Source organism: Papio anubis, chromosome 14, assembly GCF_008728515.1.
Source record: "Papio anubis isolate 15944 chromosome 14, Panubis1.0, whole genome shotgun sequence".
Lineage (NCBI taxonomy): Eukaryota > Metazoa > Chordata > Mammalia > Primates > Cercopithecidae > Papio > Papio anubis.
In genome coordinates, this window is record NC_044989.1 from 70,916,900 (window position 1) to 70,933,656 (window position 16,757).

General features: G+C 48.0%; 1 protein-coding gene across 2 annotated transcripts in view; it reads right to left on the bottom strand.

Moving 5' to 3' along the window:
- Positions 1-16,757, bottom strand: part of TGFA (transforming growth factor alpha) — a 107,978-nt gene that overhangs the window by 67,808 nt on the left and 23,413 nt on the right. For both annotated transcript variants that reach the window (XM_009184381.3, XM_009184382.2), the window contains exon 2: positions 1,199-1,252. In XM_009184381.3, the coding sequence (XP_009182645.1) occupies positions 1,199-1,252 (54 nt within the window). The remainder of the gene's footprint in view (positions 1-1,198; positions 1,253-16,757) is intronic.

Sequence of the window (16,757 nt, forward strand, 5' to 3'; positions counted from 1 at the left end):
CCTCCAGTGGGTTTGGAGGGAAAGGCCTGGAGGAGAACAGCAAGGTACCAGGGACACAGTGTGGTTGGCTACAGAATTTATGAATAGATAAGAAACCCGCCCCTCCCACTGGAACCTCCCTGAAATAACTATGGAGACACAGCAGGAGGTTAGTGCAGTAACAGATGGGAGCAGAAGTTAGTGAAACACACTCCATGCTAACCAGGGAGTCGTGGGACTGGCGCACTCACACACTGCTGGAAAAATCAGCACCATTCACTTGGAAAGCTATCTGGCAGTTTGTACCAAGGGTCATAAATCTGTATTTATTCCTGTTTCCGGAGATGCATTCTGAGGAAAGAATCCAAAAGGAGCAGAAAGCTTGTAGGCATGAATAGGTAACACCATAACTTAAGAAACTAGAGGCACCATAAATATCCAGTGGAGAATGTTTCCTTAAATCACACATGTTCACTTCAATGGGACAGCATGACATTTTAAGAGAAGAGATTTCAAGACTTTCAGGCAACATGGAACAATGCACAGTCCCAACATTTGAGCTTAAAAAGCAGGAATCCACATTGTTTCCTCACCAGGACTAATTGTATAAAAATATTAACACACATGGAGAAAGAGCAAAAGCAACATGCAAATCAAACAGAGGTTTCTCCCCTGCAGTGCTGTGACCACCGGTGGTTTGCCTCGTACATGTCCCAAGCTCTCCACTATTTTGATTTGGGATCTTTAAAATATATATATATACACACACACAGTGATTTTTTTTTTTTTTACTACAAGTATTAAAATGTAAACCAAAAATAACTAAACAAAGGTCACCAGGCAGAAGCAGATGGGGGTTCAGAAATCTGGGTTCTACTTCAGGTGGACTATTACGAGAGTGGGGAAAACATGGCTGGCCCCGGGCTCTGGGGTCCTGCAGGCCCTGTTTCACACACTTGCCCACAGGAATTGTTTGAACAGCAGAAGAGAGACAGGGAGGGGAGGCCCCTGAGGGGGCCAGGAGCAGCCCCCACTTGGGCCTGCAGTTAAGGCCTTCCAGTGAGCGCCATCTCGCCCCTGAGGAGGAGCAGAGAGGCCTCTGGGATAGGCGTGTGCTTGGTGGGCAGGAGGCCAGGGACGGAGCTCTTGAGGTTCCACACAGCAGCAGGCCCGCTCCCTTCCCACACACCATCCACACACCCACGGCAGCTGCACTCACCGCTCAGCAGGGACGTGCTGTTCTCCAAGGCCTGGCACGCGGCCAACACAATACCTGTTGGGTGGAGGAGAAGAGGGAAAAGGTCAGAGTCTGCTTGGCAAACGATGTCCTTAGACGCTTAGAGGGCAGACCCTTTGACAGGCAAATGCTTGGTGGTTTTACAGAGTGGCTGGTAGACAGGCTCGGCTACATAATTTGTGGATATCAGTGCAAAATGAGCACGTGGAGCCCCTTGTTGAAAAAGCAGGAAGAAAGTGCCCGTGAAAAGCACTGAAATCGAGAGCCTTCCACTTCTTCCCAGTATCTCCATTTGTCAGGGTGGTTTTGGCTTTTGTTTTTTCTTAACGCCATATATATATATTTTTTTTTATGGTGGGAAAATACACATAACATAAAATTTACCATTTTAACCATTTTAATTGTACATTTCAGTGACATTAAGTACCTTCACCCTGTTGTTCATGTCATGTTTGTTTGCTATTTACGTCATTGTTGTCCTTTGGGTATGAGGATACCCACAGGTTGAGTGCAGCCCCTCACAGGTGCACCCCAGGGACAGAGTGTGTAAGGGAGCAAAGGATCCACTGCCTCTGGGGTTTCCTTCCAGCTGGCAGCCGGACCAATGTGCTGTGACCCAGCTGGGGGTTGAGGGGTCTAGTCAGGTATCTCTTCTTTCCAGGAACTTGCTGTCCCAACCCAAGATGGATGGGTGACCCCTTAAGGATATTGCCTCCTCCCTGTCAGGATGTACTAGGTACCTGGATTGGGGGAGTCAAGCAGCTCACCTCTCTCTAGTTGCCCACTGAGGATGCCATGGAGCTGCCAGTCCAGAATGGGGACAGCTGCCACCATGCCGGACACTGAGATGCCATGCACTTACCCCCAACCCTTTTTGTGTCCAGGCCCCGCCAGGGACAGAGCATGGCAAGGAGCAAGAAAACCTAGGGGAGGCAGGGAGATAGTAATAGGCAGGACCATGGGAACAAAGGCTCTAAGCCCCCAGTGCATACTGTATTGTCCCACTGGACTTCACCTACAAGACACAAATTCAAAGATAAAACTACAAGATTTTTAAGACTGCAACTACAGAGTGTTAAACCTCAAGCTTAGGGCCCTTGTGAGCATGGGGTCCTGTGGGACCTACACAGGTTGCATGCCCATAAAGCCTGCCTTGCCAATAGATGACCTTTATGTGCCTTCAGATTACAGTACTTGAGGTTTCTGGAAACAGCAGCAACCTTCCAATGAAGAAGGAACTCTTCTGAGTTATGCAACCAGCATGAGCCACATTAGAATGACTTCCCAAAACTGAAATGCAAAAAAATACCATGGTTGCCATGCCGAGGGGCTGGGCCTCTGACAGGTTAGCCCAGAAGGCAGATGAATCAAGTCAGCACAGGAAACAAGCAAAGTTCTGTCTGTTACAGGATCGATGCGGCCCCCTACTCTGCAGGCTGTGAGGGTTTCTTGCCCCTTTTCACTTAGGGTGTAGACACAGAAGTCCTGACTCTCAAAGAAAAAAAAAAGCACTTGGAACAGATAAAGCAATCATGCTCCCAATGTTCTTTCAACCTCTGAAATGAGAAACATAAGAACTTCAGGCTGCTTTTACTGGAGGTCTGGCATGGACCTCCCAAAGACTTTTACAGAATCCTAAGCCAGATGTTTGGGTTGGAGTTGGAGGCAGGGCAGGGGGACAGGGAGAGAAAATCAGTAAAATCATGCATGTCTTCCCTGCGCAATTCTTTCTTGCTCTCCAATAGATGCTAATTTTGGAAGCAAGGCTCCCAGGGCCCCTCTGTCACCCACATGCCAGTGTTAAAACAAGGCATCCCCATCCAAGCCGGGAAAAGTCAGGGGTTGCCCACTTGAAGCTGGGGAACAGTCACATTCTGACTTCGCTGGCACTGCCACAAACCACCCTTGGCTAAAGTCAGCCAGTGACCCATAATAGCGTCCAAGGATGACACTAGGGATGCTTTGCATACTCTGAGGGGAAGTGTGACTTGCCTGTCACAAACTGCCCCTGAACTAATGAATTATTTTCACGCCCTGTTCCTGCTCCATATCCTGTCGGTCAGGGCGAACCCAGTCAGCATGGTTCCTAGGCTCCATGTTAGCCTCTGCTTAAGCAAAACCCAGACAAGAAAGCAAACACTGTGCAGCTGAATCCAGGACAAGGCACTGATGAGCACCACTGCTCCAGGAAGATGAGGGTGTGCGATGGGGGCCTGCTCCCCAGCCTTGGGGCAACTTACTTCACCTTCTGTTCCTCACTTGTGAGCTCGCAGCTGCCAAACTCACAGAGGTGTTTTGGGAATGAATTGAAGTTTGCAAAACCACGATGTTCCACAGATGAAAGACACTGGCTTTTTATTCATAATTTGAGCAACACAAGAAGAATAGGTCCTTTCTATACCCTCACGCTCCCATGGAAAACGACTTCTTGGTGCCCTGAGCTTCACTCTGCAATCTTGATCCATGCCCAGCATCAGCTGAGGCCCTGTGATGAGCGGCAAGGCCTCTGCTTCGTCTTCATTACATGGTGAGCCTAAGAGGACCCTGGAGCAGGAGGACAGGGTTCAGGTCTCTCACCGTGCAGGTGGATATGCACTGGACCTAGTCCCAGGCCCACTGCTAAGGTTCTGCATGTGTTCTCTTACTTAGTCCTCATAACAACTCATGACATAGGTGCCTCCCAACCTTCTAGTCCAGCTGGTAGAAATGCCCAATCATAGAGATGAAGAAACTGAAGCTTGGAGAGGTTGAGAAATTTGCCCAAGTTCCTGCAGCCACATTCAAACTTAAGTGTGTCCAACTCCCATGCACAAGACAGTGTCTAATTACCAGACCACACCACAGTCCTTCTGACCATAGCCAATTGTGACACAGGTGTGTATTCAGCAGTCACAAACCCCAGGTGAGTCCAAACAACAGACTCTGCAGGCCCAGTGGCTGAGCCTTGATCTCTCTCTCCCTGAGAGCCACGCATTGCCTCTTGGGGATTCCCCCACTGCCTCCAATCTCCCTGCCATGAACAAGGTCTACTGAGGGGCAAAGGTATGAGCATCCAGGCTCACCAGCTGCCCAGCCCTCTGGCCACACGACTGTGCTTAGAAAGCCAGGCTGTGTGGGGGCCTTCCAGAAACACATGACCTTGGCAGGCTCCAAGGGTCATCCCAAACAAAGGAAGGATGGGGAGAGGACAGCCACAGGGACCGCAGCAACATGCAGTGGCTCAGGGAGACACGCAGTGCACAGGCCTGGTGGCCCACAGCCACAGGCTCCTCCTGCCTAAGTTTCAAAGCTGGCCCTTGCCTGCCACAGGCCCTCGGGACAGGAAGGCTTCTAGGAATCCCTTCTAGGCCACTCCTGCTGGCATCCTATTTCTGTTTAAATAGCTCCAAAGAGGGGAATCCCAAGACTGTAGACTTCAAAAAGAAAAAAGAAAAGAAGCGGGTGGTGTCAAGGGGAAAACCACATGCAACGGAAGAAAACCCTTATGAAAGGCTGATCCCGTGCCCCCCAAAATAGAGTGGGAACCTGGTCTGCCCTTAGGAAGGACAAGTGTTGCTATGCTTGTAGTTCAGCTGTTTGGTACTCAGGTAAGTATTCCCAACAGAAACAAGGTAAAAAGGAGCCTCACCTATTTAGCTCATGAGTCCTCAGAAGGGAAGCCATCCCGAAACCTATGTGCTGATGTGTCAATGGGAAATGCTCTTGAGAGAGGCTGGACACCCCTCTCCCCTGGGCCCCAGAGCAGGACACCCCTACTCCAACCCCTCACTCAGGCACAGGACTAGCAATTCTGCACAGATACCCAGGCTGTGCCTTCAGCGTCCAACACCCTTCATCCTCAACCACCCATTGGCCTGGTGACCACCTCTTCTGTGGACACTCAGCCACAGTGTCTGGAGCTGGGAGGAGTATCCTCCGGCCCCGGCCACCTCAGCAGAGTGGACCACGTCCTGCTCTGGCCTCTGCTGGGGCTGGTGTTTGCTTTCAGGCCCCTACCTACTCCACGGCATGGAGCAGTTGCTCCCTCTAGAATATCAAGAGCTCTACCTTTCACCTGCTTGGGATCCTCTCAGCCAGACTTCCTGAATGAAGGGGCGAAGGGTGAGTTTTTGTTTTCGGGGGATGTGGGAGGATGAAGAGGCTGCAGCAGGTCCTTTTGGATGAAGGATGCTCTGGATTCAGAAGAGGTGGTGAGGAAAGGTCTTTGGATGAAGAACACACTCAGGGCAGGAGGATAGGAATTGTGCTAGAGGGCAGGGCAGAAGGGAGTGTAGGTATTCAGAGGGCAGCAGGTTTTCCCCTTCCTCTCCTACCATTCTTAGACCTGGCAGGTCCTAAGGAACAGGAAGTAGTCAGTGGTACATAGAGGGTGGGAATCCCGCTGCTCAGGGAGAGGTCTGCAGAGGCTCCCATGTGGGCACAAACATATAAAGAAATGGGCCACAAAGAACCCAGGGCCAGTCAGTACAGGTTCATGGCATCTTCCTGTGCGAATTATATCTCAACATTTAAATTTTATTTGCAAGGATGACAGGATTTTAACTGCATAGCAAAAATCACTAAATTGTATGATTTCATCAATATTTTTAAATCCAAGAGGTTGACAGCCAGGTGAGGATGCTGGCTTCAGGGTAAGAACTGATTAAGAAGGAAAAAGGGAAGGCCTTGCAGAGGAGGACTACAAGCAAGGCTGGTAGGATGAGCATATCATGGACTATCCACAAACTGATTAGGATATTAAGGCCAAAAGCAGCCACGTGGCATCTCCATTGGACAGCAGCAAGTTCCAACTTGATAAATCTGGGGAAATACTTCATGACTATGATATCACAGGAAATGATCCAGCATTACCTGAAAGCTCATAGGAATTTTCCATATCCATCTAAACATATCTGATAATAGCAAAAAACAAAGTATTCAGAATGAACCTTCAGGATCAGGGAGGCAAGAGAGATGGGCAAACGGCTGCCTGCACCACAACCCCCTACCACTTTCTAGCCTGTCACAGCACAGCAGAAAGGGGCTTTGCCATCAGGCCTGGGTGCAAATCCTGGCTCTGCCACTCCTTCACTGTGAGACCTTGTCTGTATTATGTACCCTCGCTGAGGTTTGGTGTGCTCATCCATAAAACAAGGATAACAGCTCTTCATGGGACTTGCAAGGATTAAGTGAAACAAAATGAAATAGAGCAAATGAGGTCCAGAAGTCACGTGAGCACCCACTGAACACAGCAGTTGATGGCGCTTCATGTTGCTCCTGTTTCATCATAACTTCCAGGAAGTTCAGGATGACGAGGAGGTGGTCATGACCCTCCTCCCTTTGGAAGTCACTAAGGCAACTTCAACAAAGGGTTTTATTTGAGGCCCCGGGGTCACTTAGCTGCAGGCTACTGATGTTCCATGGACTGATCTTGAAATAGCATGCCCTTTATGCCTTTTGAGGGTTTAAACAGTCAACATGGCGAAACCCGGACTCTACTAAAAATACAAAAATCAGCCGGGTGTGGTGGTGGGTATCTGTAATCTCAGCTACTTGGGAGGCAGAGGCAGGAGAATTGTTTGAACCTGGGAAGCGGAGGTTGCAGTGAGCCAAGATTGCACCACTGCACTCCAGCCTGGGTGACAGAGCGAGACTCCCACTCAAAAAAAAAAAAAAAAAATTGTTATTTACTTATGTTAACTAATCAAATATTTATTGAGCACCTACCTACTGTGAGCAAATTAAGTAAAAAAAAGATAAATCTGAGACCTGTGACTTTCCCTTAAAATGTCCAAGTCACATGGGACAGCAACTACCAGAGAAAATGGAATCTTCCACACTTCAACAAAGGCAGACAAGTGTAGGCTGTTGAAGTTATCACTACAGCCCACCGAGGCACTGGACTGACCCTATATTCCCATAGATGCTTCCCCTGCTTCCATGCCCAAACACTATCTCCAACCTCCACCACTCTCCTCAAGGCCTGTACCCCAGATCATGTGTTCAAAATTAAACTCATGTCCTCCACCTCTTACTTGGTTCTGGGTGGGACTGATAACTAGGCAGTCATTGTCAGTACCTCCCTCTCCTTCACCAGTATCCAAGCCAAGCCCTCCTACACACCCAGCCTCCACACGGTCCATCCTCTCCATCCCCCTGCATCCCTGCTGTTACTGCCCCAATTCAGGCCCTATCATCTCTCCCTGCACTATCACAATAGTTGTTAGAGTGGTTTTCTTGCCAACAGCTTAAAAAAAAAAATCTTTGCTCCTACTACTAGACTGACCTTGCTGAATGAAATCACTTATTTCCTCTAAACTCTCCATGGGCTCCATACCACTCACAGAACCCAGCACAGAAACAGAACCCAGTCCCAAGTGCTGAGTGGAGATTTAGCATGCATAACCTGGTCCCAGACCCCGTTTCCACCTAAACTCCGCCCATTCCCTCCTGTTAGGTCCTCTGACCCCAGCAGCCCAGCACTGCCCCTTTTCCCTGCACAAAAATTGGCACTCCCAGCTTGGTGCCTTGGACTCATGCTGCTAGGATCCTCACCCAACTTCTTACGGCTGCTGACTTTAGTTTAGCTGCCTGAGCCTCAGTTTCCTTCACTGGAAAAGCAGATAAAGATATCCAACTCCTACACAGGGTTGTTTAGAGATTAAACAAGGGACACATGAGAAAAATGTGGTATACTGAGTGACACACAATAAACATGAAACAAATGGTAGCTGCTACTTTTGATAGTTTTTTTTTTTTTTTCTTTGAGACAGAGTTTCGCTCTGTCTCCCAGGCTGGAGTACAGTGGCATGATCTCGGCTCACTGCAACCTCTGCCTCCCGGGTTCAAGCGATTCTCCTGCCTCAGCCTCCCGAGTAGCTGGGACTACAGGCACGCACCTGTAGAGATGGGGTTTCACCATATTGGCCAGGCTGGCCTTGAACTCCTGACCTCATGATTCACCTGCCTTGGCCTCCCAAAGTGCTGGGATTACAAGTATGAGCCACTGTACCTAGCCTATTGACAGTTTTCATTCATATCATGCTGATCTCTCAAGTCGGCATATCCCGTCCTCTACCCATGGGAATCAAATTGGCCTCTCAAAGCCTTGCTCAAATGTCAGAAATAATAATTTCTGGCCAGGCGCGGTGGCTCAAGCCTGTAATCCCAGCACTTTGGGGCCGAGGCCAGGCCCGGATCACGAGTCAGGAGAGATGAGACCATCCTGGCTAACGGTGAAACCCTGTCTCTACTAAAAATACAAAACTAGCAGACCGCGGTGGGGCGGGCTGCCTGTAGTCCCAGCGCTGGGGAGGCTGAGGCAGGAGAATGCGTGAACCGGGGCCGGAGCTTGCAGTGAGCTGAGATCCGCCCACTCCAACCTGGTGACCCAGGCAGACTCCGTCTCAAAAAAAAAAAAAAAAAAAAATTTCTTCCTCAGAGGAATCCTTACTTTATTCTGCCTTGCAGTTCAGAAGTTTTTACATCTTATCTGTTTCTCCTCTCTAGCGTGGTCAGGAGCTGTGGCTAAATCATCTCTATCCTTACACCTGCCGAATGCACCTACATAGGACTTTAATATATATATGTTGAACTGAATTTCTCTAAGAGGTCACCAGCTTGAAAACAGAGTTAAAGTCTTATCAAAGACGTGGACTAGGGGCTGGGTAGTGAGTACTGAGGGTGTGCAGATGGGGAATGGGAAAACCCACAGATCCTTGGGAATTCCTTTCTTCTAGATCCCTGCCGCTACAGCTCTAGGTCTTGGTTCTTACTCTGATTTCAGTGGAGATGGGGAGCACTTGAATTTTTATTTCTAACATTTATTTATTTATTTATTTGTTTATTTTTGAGATGGAGTCTCACTCTGTTGCCCAGGCTGGAATGCAGTGGCATGATCTCAGCTCACTGCAACCTCCACCTCCCAGGTTCAAGCAATTCTCCTGCCTCAGCCTCCTGAGTAGCTAGGATACAGGTGTGTGCCACCACACCCGGCTAATTTTTTATATTTTTGGTAGAGACGAGGTTTCACCATGTTGGCCAGGCTGGTCTTGAACTCCTGACCTTAAGTGATCTGCCTGCCTTGACCTCCCAAAGTGCAAGGATTACAGCCACCTTTTATTTTCAGTTCAGGGGTACACGTGCAGGATGTGCAGGTTTGTTACATAGGTAGACGTTTGCCATGGTGGTTTGCTGCACAGAGCACTTGAATCCTGACATTCATCCATTCAACAAGTGCTCACTAAGCACCTGCTGCACCATTAGCGGGACATTGTTCTAGGTGCTGGGCAGAGAGCAATGAATGAAGAGTCCCTTCCTATGAGAAAGAATCCTTCCAATTCTCAAAAAACATTGAACTCCGTTATAAATGGCTGTACCATTGTTCAGTTGGGTGGTAAGTTAAATCTGTGTTTTTCTATTTTCTGTTTCTATTAATAACGATATTAAATAGTCCCACTAGAATACTGAAAAATCCATGAGGAATGAAGGAACTGTCATCCTTATCCAAAGCCTGGAGTTAAGTCTGCTAAAGAGGCCTGTCAAGTTGATCCTGAGTTGTTCGGTCACCCGATGAGAGGACCCCTGCAACATTTTATTTTCCACCCTTAACTTAAAAGTTGGCTTTTCCTGAAACTTTTATGAGAACACAAAGACTTCCATCCAGTGACCCCAAAGAGGCCTGGTTTAGCCTCCCAGGGAGGCTAAGACAGAGAGAGTGAACGCTTACTGTGAATGTTCATTGTGAACGCTGTGTTCCGGAGCTCTTCAAGCAAAGGCAAGACTTGCCCCAAGGAGTTTACAATCCAGATGATCAAAGCAAACACACCCAGTGGTGTTCCTGTATCTCTGATGCTCCCTATTTCAGCCCTTTCTTCCAACCAAATGTGTTTACCTAGTACAGGTCTCTTACAAACACTTAATTCCCTCTCTTCTGAATAGAAAAGCCTCCTCACTGCCTGATGTCATTTCTACCTGGCCTTCCAGGTCCAGCTAGATCCCCAGGTCCTCCATGATGCCCCCTGACCACTCTGGCAGGCAGGGCTCTCTGCCTGCACCTCCTAACACCCACCAGCATTGGGCTGGGTGTAAGATCAGGTCACTCACATGGACCAGTACCTCCTGCCCCTCCTTCTCTCAGCCCAGACCTCATTTCCTACCATTACTGATTTAGGAGAGCTGGTTACTATCTTTCCCAGCTTCAAGAGACAAATGAGAATATTGGCAAAATGCTTTGAACTCTTTAGAGTCAATGCCCTAACAAGTGCCCAGAACCGACACCTTAGAAGTAACATAGTTGTTACATAACCCTTTGCAGCTATGTTAACAGAGAAGTAACATCGCTGCAAAAGGAGGTGAAATGCTTTTCCCAACATGCATTTTGAAAAGCATGCAAAAAATAAACAACTAAATTTAAAAAAGCACAGAGACCCTTGGAGGAGGAGCCAGGTGCTTCCTGTTGAGACATTTTTGTTTCTAAGGCCCGGCCACTGTGATGTAACACCTCACACTGCCACACAGACATCTTCCTGTATTCTCCTCAACATGTTACCCACTTCAAAGCCTTATAGGATAAGGCTGCCCACTGATCTGGTGGTCCAAGAGAACCCTCTCTCATAAAGCAAAGCAAATAGCAGACAGGTAAAACATCTTTAGCCAACAATGTTAACCAGGATGCAGCACGCACCTGGCTAGAGGTGAGGAAGGCCCTGTGCTTGCTCCCACCTGTGCAGATCTATGCCACACCCTTTTGTGCCAGGAGGAAGCAACTGTCTCTTCTGAAGAGTTAAAGCCTTATCAAAGACTGAGACCAGGGGCTGGGTACTGAGTCAACCTTCCTCTTCCCCAGAGCTGCTCACACACTGGCTGGCTGAGGGCCCCCATCCAAATTCCTGGAATTGCAAGGCAACAGGGCGAGTATCGCCGAGCCCTCTCGGGCTGGCTGGAGTTCCCCAGCTGCTGAATCACTAACAGGCTCTACCAGGGCCGAGTTCTGAGGTTGCAGAGAAGCCATGCCAAGCTGAGGTACTCTGAAAACCTGTTCCAGCTGACTGGCATTGTGACGCGAGGCCTTGAGGTGTCTCTGGAAAGGGTGACACTTGATTTTCCCAGAGTGCAGGAGGGAGGAAGAAGGGGATGGGGGTGGTGGGCTAGGGACAAGGCTGGGGATAAAGTGGCAGATGCCATAGCTATATCCACAGGGCCCCAGGCCCTCTGCATTGTGAACCAGCTGAGCAGAGGGCACCTGGCTGACAAGAAGTACAGGAACCAAACACCACCTCTGGAAGGATCCATGGGGATGTTATAAGTCCCTCCCTATCCATGAAGGCCCATCGGCCCCATCTCAACTTCCCTGGCCTGTGACGTCTCAGAATTGCCATCCTCTGGGCCCAGGTGAGCAGTGGTTCTGCTGGTGTGCAACTCGGGCCAGCAAAGTTAGACTCTTGGTGACTGAAATCAAACCAAGTCCATCCCCTCAGCTCAGTCAAGGCCATGTGTGGGCATCATTCACACAAGTGGCTTGAAAGTAGGGTATGAGCAGGGAGGAGGTAAAAATAAGCAATCCTTGAACTCTGTCCCATTTCCTCCATGTGAATAGCTCGGTGATGACAAACTCATCCCTGCCCCCTGGTGCACAACACCCTGGACACCCCGGAACCACCCTGCAGAAGGCATTGTGAGGCTTTGGGTTTGGGCCAACATAAATACCAGTGTGACTTGGCAGAATCTCAGATCAATGCGGTATCAGCCTGGAAGTAGGGGATGGGGGAAGGGGACAATGCTGTTCCATTGCTAATCCCCACTGTCCACCTCGGAGGCTGGCCACAGGACACCCCTTAGGCATGCTCACTTGAGTCAATAAGGGTGGCTGATTAAGAAGCAAGTTCAATCAAGGAGGAAACAAATCCCCAGAACTACAGGTTTTCAAGAGTTAAGGGGTAAATACACTTCTTGTAGCTCCACATTTCTCAACCCACATCACACTGCAAACTGGCAGAATCTCTAAGTTCTCCTCCTTGGGCCCCAGAAGCAAGGGGCAGGAGGAGGGAGAAGAAGCGAGTAGGGGAGAAAGGCCTGGGCAACAAGTGCAGGCTCCAGGTGCTGAAGAGGAGGAGTGGAGGGGGTGGTGCTCAGATTCACTCCCTTTCACTGGGAGACTTTGACCAGACCACCCACTAGCCCAGGGGGTTCTCACTGCTGGTAGCAGATGCCCCTTAGGGAGTATCTGAGAACCTGTAGAGGGAGGTGCTTTCTGACCATCGCAAGGACTAGGGGTGCTACTGGTACTTAATGGTGGGGCCAGGGATGCTAAGTTTCTGATTTCTGTAATGCACAGAACCTTGTCTTGCTTAAGATATTGACAGTGCACTCTGTTGAGCAATTCTCAGCCCCTACAGAGAAAGTCCCTTCAACTGCAGGTCATTTAGTTTCCAACTGTATATGGGCAGATGTACCCAAAACTCAGGGGAAATGGAACAAGCTGGTAGTCACATGAGCAGACAGGGCCACTCATTAGGGCCTTGAAAATGGTCACAGAGGGACCATGGTGATCCAACCTGCCCCCATTTACCTCGAATGCTCTCTTTCCTGTCAGCTCTTCCCTCTATTCTCCAGGTCCTGTGCCTATCTTGTCTGGCTCTTTGTATTAACCCAAAGCATTCAGGTTACACAACATGAAGTCTATTTATAAAGTAACAAGACTGACAAGTCACAAAACCCACTCCAGGTGTTTTATAGTCGTGGGCTTCCAATGAGACTCGGGAGCCCTGAGAGGGAAGAAACACACCGGGATGATGCATTTGACTCTCTCTTGGTCCACTGCCAGATTTTAGGGCCCCTAATGTATCTCCCTCAGGTCAATACATGTTCTTACCAGCCATGTGTAGCAAAGCTATTCAGTTAATGCCCCAAATGCACTTAGTTGTACGGGCAGAATCTCGTTTACTGACTCGAGACAAACCAGTAAGGAACAAGGCATGCCATCCCCAGAGCTGTGGGGCAGAGAGCATCATGCACCTTTCAGCAGTGTCAATTTAAAGCATTTTAAAGGCAAAAAAATCCCCGGAGAACACGCAATAGCTCTTCTATGGGAAAATGGGTGTGGGATCTCCCCTGCCAACCCTGCTCTAGGCCATTTTCCCCTTTAACTTTTGTTGGGGAAAGGGCAGTGATGAGAAGCAAAAGGGAGGGAGAGGGAAAAGAGCAAGTTTCCTGCTAGGATGGTTTAGTTCTAGCAAGAACAGAGACCAGCAGGAAGACTACAGAAAGAAGAATGAAGGTGCCGGCATTTCACATCTAAGTCCCATGTAAGAGGGCAGTGAGAAAAGGGTTTCAGGTTATTAATAGTTAGTGCATTTCTGAAGTATTTCCTGGAAAAATTAGACTCATCTAAATGAAAGTGGTTCAGGAGTCAAAACCAGTTGATGAAGTGGTCCAGACACTTCAGAAGATAGTTTTTCAGTTTCTTACAAAACTAAACATACTCTTATACAATCCAGCAATAGTGCTCCTTGGTATTTACCCAAATTAGTTGAAAACTTATCTTCAAAGAAAAATCTGCATATAGATGCTTATAGTAGCTTTAGTCATAACTGTGAAAACTTGGAAGCAACCAAAACGTCCTTCAGTAGGTAAATGGATAAACAAATTGTGGTACATTCATACAATGGGATATTATACAGCAATGAAAATAAATAAGCCATCAAGTCACATGGAGAAAGCTTAAATGCATATTGCTACGTGAAAGAAGCCAGTCTGAAAAGGCTGCATACTGTATGATTCTAACTATATGACAGTCTGAAAAAGGCAACACTGTAGAGATCGTAAAAAGATCAGTAGTTGCCGGGGCCTGGGAGAGGGAAGAAAGGGATGAACAGGTGTAGCACAGGCAATTTTTAGGACAGTGAAACGACTCTGTACAATACTATAATGGTGGTTATGTGTCATTATAAATCTGTCCAAACACATAGAATGTACAACTACAAGAGTGAGCCCTAATGTAAATGAGAGACTTTAGTTTATATCTAACTTTAGTTAACTAATATTAACTTTAGTTAATAATGTACCAAAATTGACTCATCAATTGTAATAAACATATCACACCAATGCAGGATGTTAATAATAGGGGAAACTATGCAGTGGGGTAAAGCTCTCTGTGCTTCCTGCTCAATTTTTCTATAAATCTAAAGCTACTCTAAAAAAGCATTCTATTACCAGCTGATGACAGTTGCAGCACTGTGAAGTTGGATGACTTTACTCTGCACTCTGGATTGTCCAGTCATACTGTTTCCCTAGGTTCAAGTACAACGTCCTTCTCCTAAGGAGGCTATGGCAGGGGCAGCTTGAGTCAGACATTTCTTGAAACGCAGAGGAGACACTGCTTAGTTGGGGACGAGCAGCCTTCTATGGAGCACTGTGGCTCTCAGCCTCATCTGCTACCCTGTGGGTTTGGCTGATTGCAAAGACAGACAAAGTTCACTTCCAACCTTTGCCATCACAATGAATTCTACCCTGCTGAAAACAGAGAGAGCAGGAGCACGCTTATTTCTCACCTATCATGAAACCTGTTGAAGGGCCATGTTCAGTAACATCTAATTTTAGTCAACTAGTCTTAACTTTAGTTAATAATGTATCAATGTTTTTGATACATTTTGAACAACTGCTCATTAATTGTAACAAACATACTACATCAATACCACATGTTAATAACAGGGGCATAGTAGCATGTATTCACAGTGGCTCCAAGGGAGAAGCAATGACCAGCTTCGATCAGTAGCTGATCTCACCGGGCTGGGCTGCCCCATACCCCAAGCCTCACTCTCACACTGGGAGCATATCAGATGAGAGGAGGCCGAGAAAAACCATGATCCCTGTGGAAAGAGTCCTGGAAAAGGCAGGGGTGGAGGAAGAGGGGAGGGAAGGTTAGAAGGATGTGGGAGGGGGTCTTCCAGAGAAGTCATCTAGTAGAAAGGTTGACAGGCACACAGTCAGGAATCTGAGCAGCCTTTGAAACAACGAAGAAAAGTCAGTATCCTGGTTTCAGTGCAACTGGCCTTGCTTGTGTGGTTTTCCACAAAAAGGACGATGTATCTTAGGTGTGCTGGCTCTCAGCTGGGGATAAGTAATCAACACAATTTTTAAAAATCTATTGTCAGTGATCTCTGTGACCAAGAGGGCAGAACCTAAGAGTTACTACAAGGGTGGTTTAATTCAACTTCTTGATCCTCCAGCTACATAAGGGAGGGCTCCCAAGTGGGTATAAGACACGGCCTTTATCATAAAATGAAGCTACAACTACAGAGAACTCTTCCAGCCTCCTCTTCCTGTTCCTTCTTACACTTCAGGAGAGAAAGAAACAAGAGAGCACTGGGTGGGATGAGGGGGGCTCTCAATTGTCCAGCATCCACCTCTGGTGAAAATGTGCAGCAAGCAGCTCACTCCCATCCCTGGCTTTATCTTTGTTCCCAGCACTGTCACAACCTGACATTTTATGGTATGTGTGTCTGTTTGTTTTCTGTCTCCTTGGGACCAAGTGAGGTGTGTGAGGTGGAGGGGAGTGTTTTTGGTTCACCATATTCTCATTGCCCAGAACAGTGCCTGACACATAGGCAAGCTCTTAACCAATACTTGCGGAATGAATTGTTTCTTTTCAAGCCAAACCTGCCAGGCAGTTCCACAGAGACATCCAGGGCGCGTGAACTACAGAAGACAACAATTGGACTCCTATCTGAGCAGCAGAACTTTGTAAGGACCTTGTGGAATTTAGGTAATTTCCATCTGGAGTAAGGAGACACTGTTCAAACCTTTCTGTGATGACAGTTCTCCAACAAATAACACAGACACTGGAGCAATTTTTATCACGGGTGCATGTAAATAGACAAATAGTCATCATGGATGTCTTTTCTGAATAGGTGACATCTGACACAGGCCTGAGTGAAATGAGGGAGCCAGACCTGGAAATATCCGGAGGAAGAATACGTACAAATGTCCTGAGGCGTGAATCCCACTAGTCCCAGAAAAAAGCAGGTGGCTGCTGGGGCTGGGGGAGGGTATACTGGGAAATGAGGCTGCAGAGATGCGGGAGCAGACACCTCCAGTGGGGAACATTAGGGGCCTGGACTTTATTCCAAGCTGGGCAGCCCCTGGAAGACTTTGAGCAGAGGAGCAACAACATCTGATGCATGTGTCAGAAGAGACACTCAGGGTCCTGGGGACAGAAAAGGCCTTAAGAAGGCACAAGTGGGAACTGGAAGAATAGTGTGAGATCACTGTAGAAGTTCAGGTGAAGGTCACAGTGGGGTGGCCGCTAGGATATGAGAGTTGTCAGACATAGAACATAACAGAAACAGCCAGCAGAACTTCCTGAGGGACTGAACGTGGAGGTATACTTTGGCGTCATTCTTCCCTCTGCCTCCATCTGCCTCTATCCTTGATTTTTTGCCTCTTACTATTCCCTGCCTTCTCCTTCTACTTCCAAGGCCATGTTCCATCTCCAAGGCCAGTTCAAGTACCAATGTCTTCAAGAACCTTTCCTGACCGCCTCAGATGGGGGACTGTGTCTCCC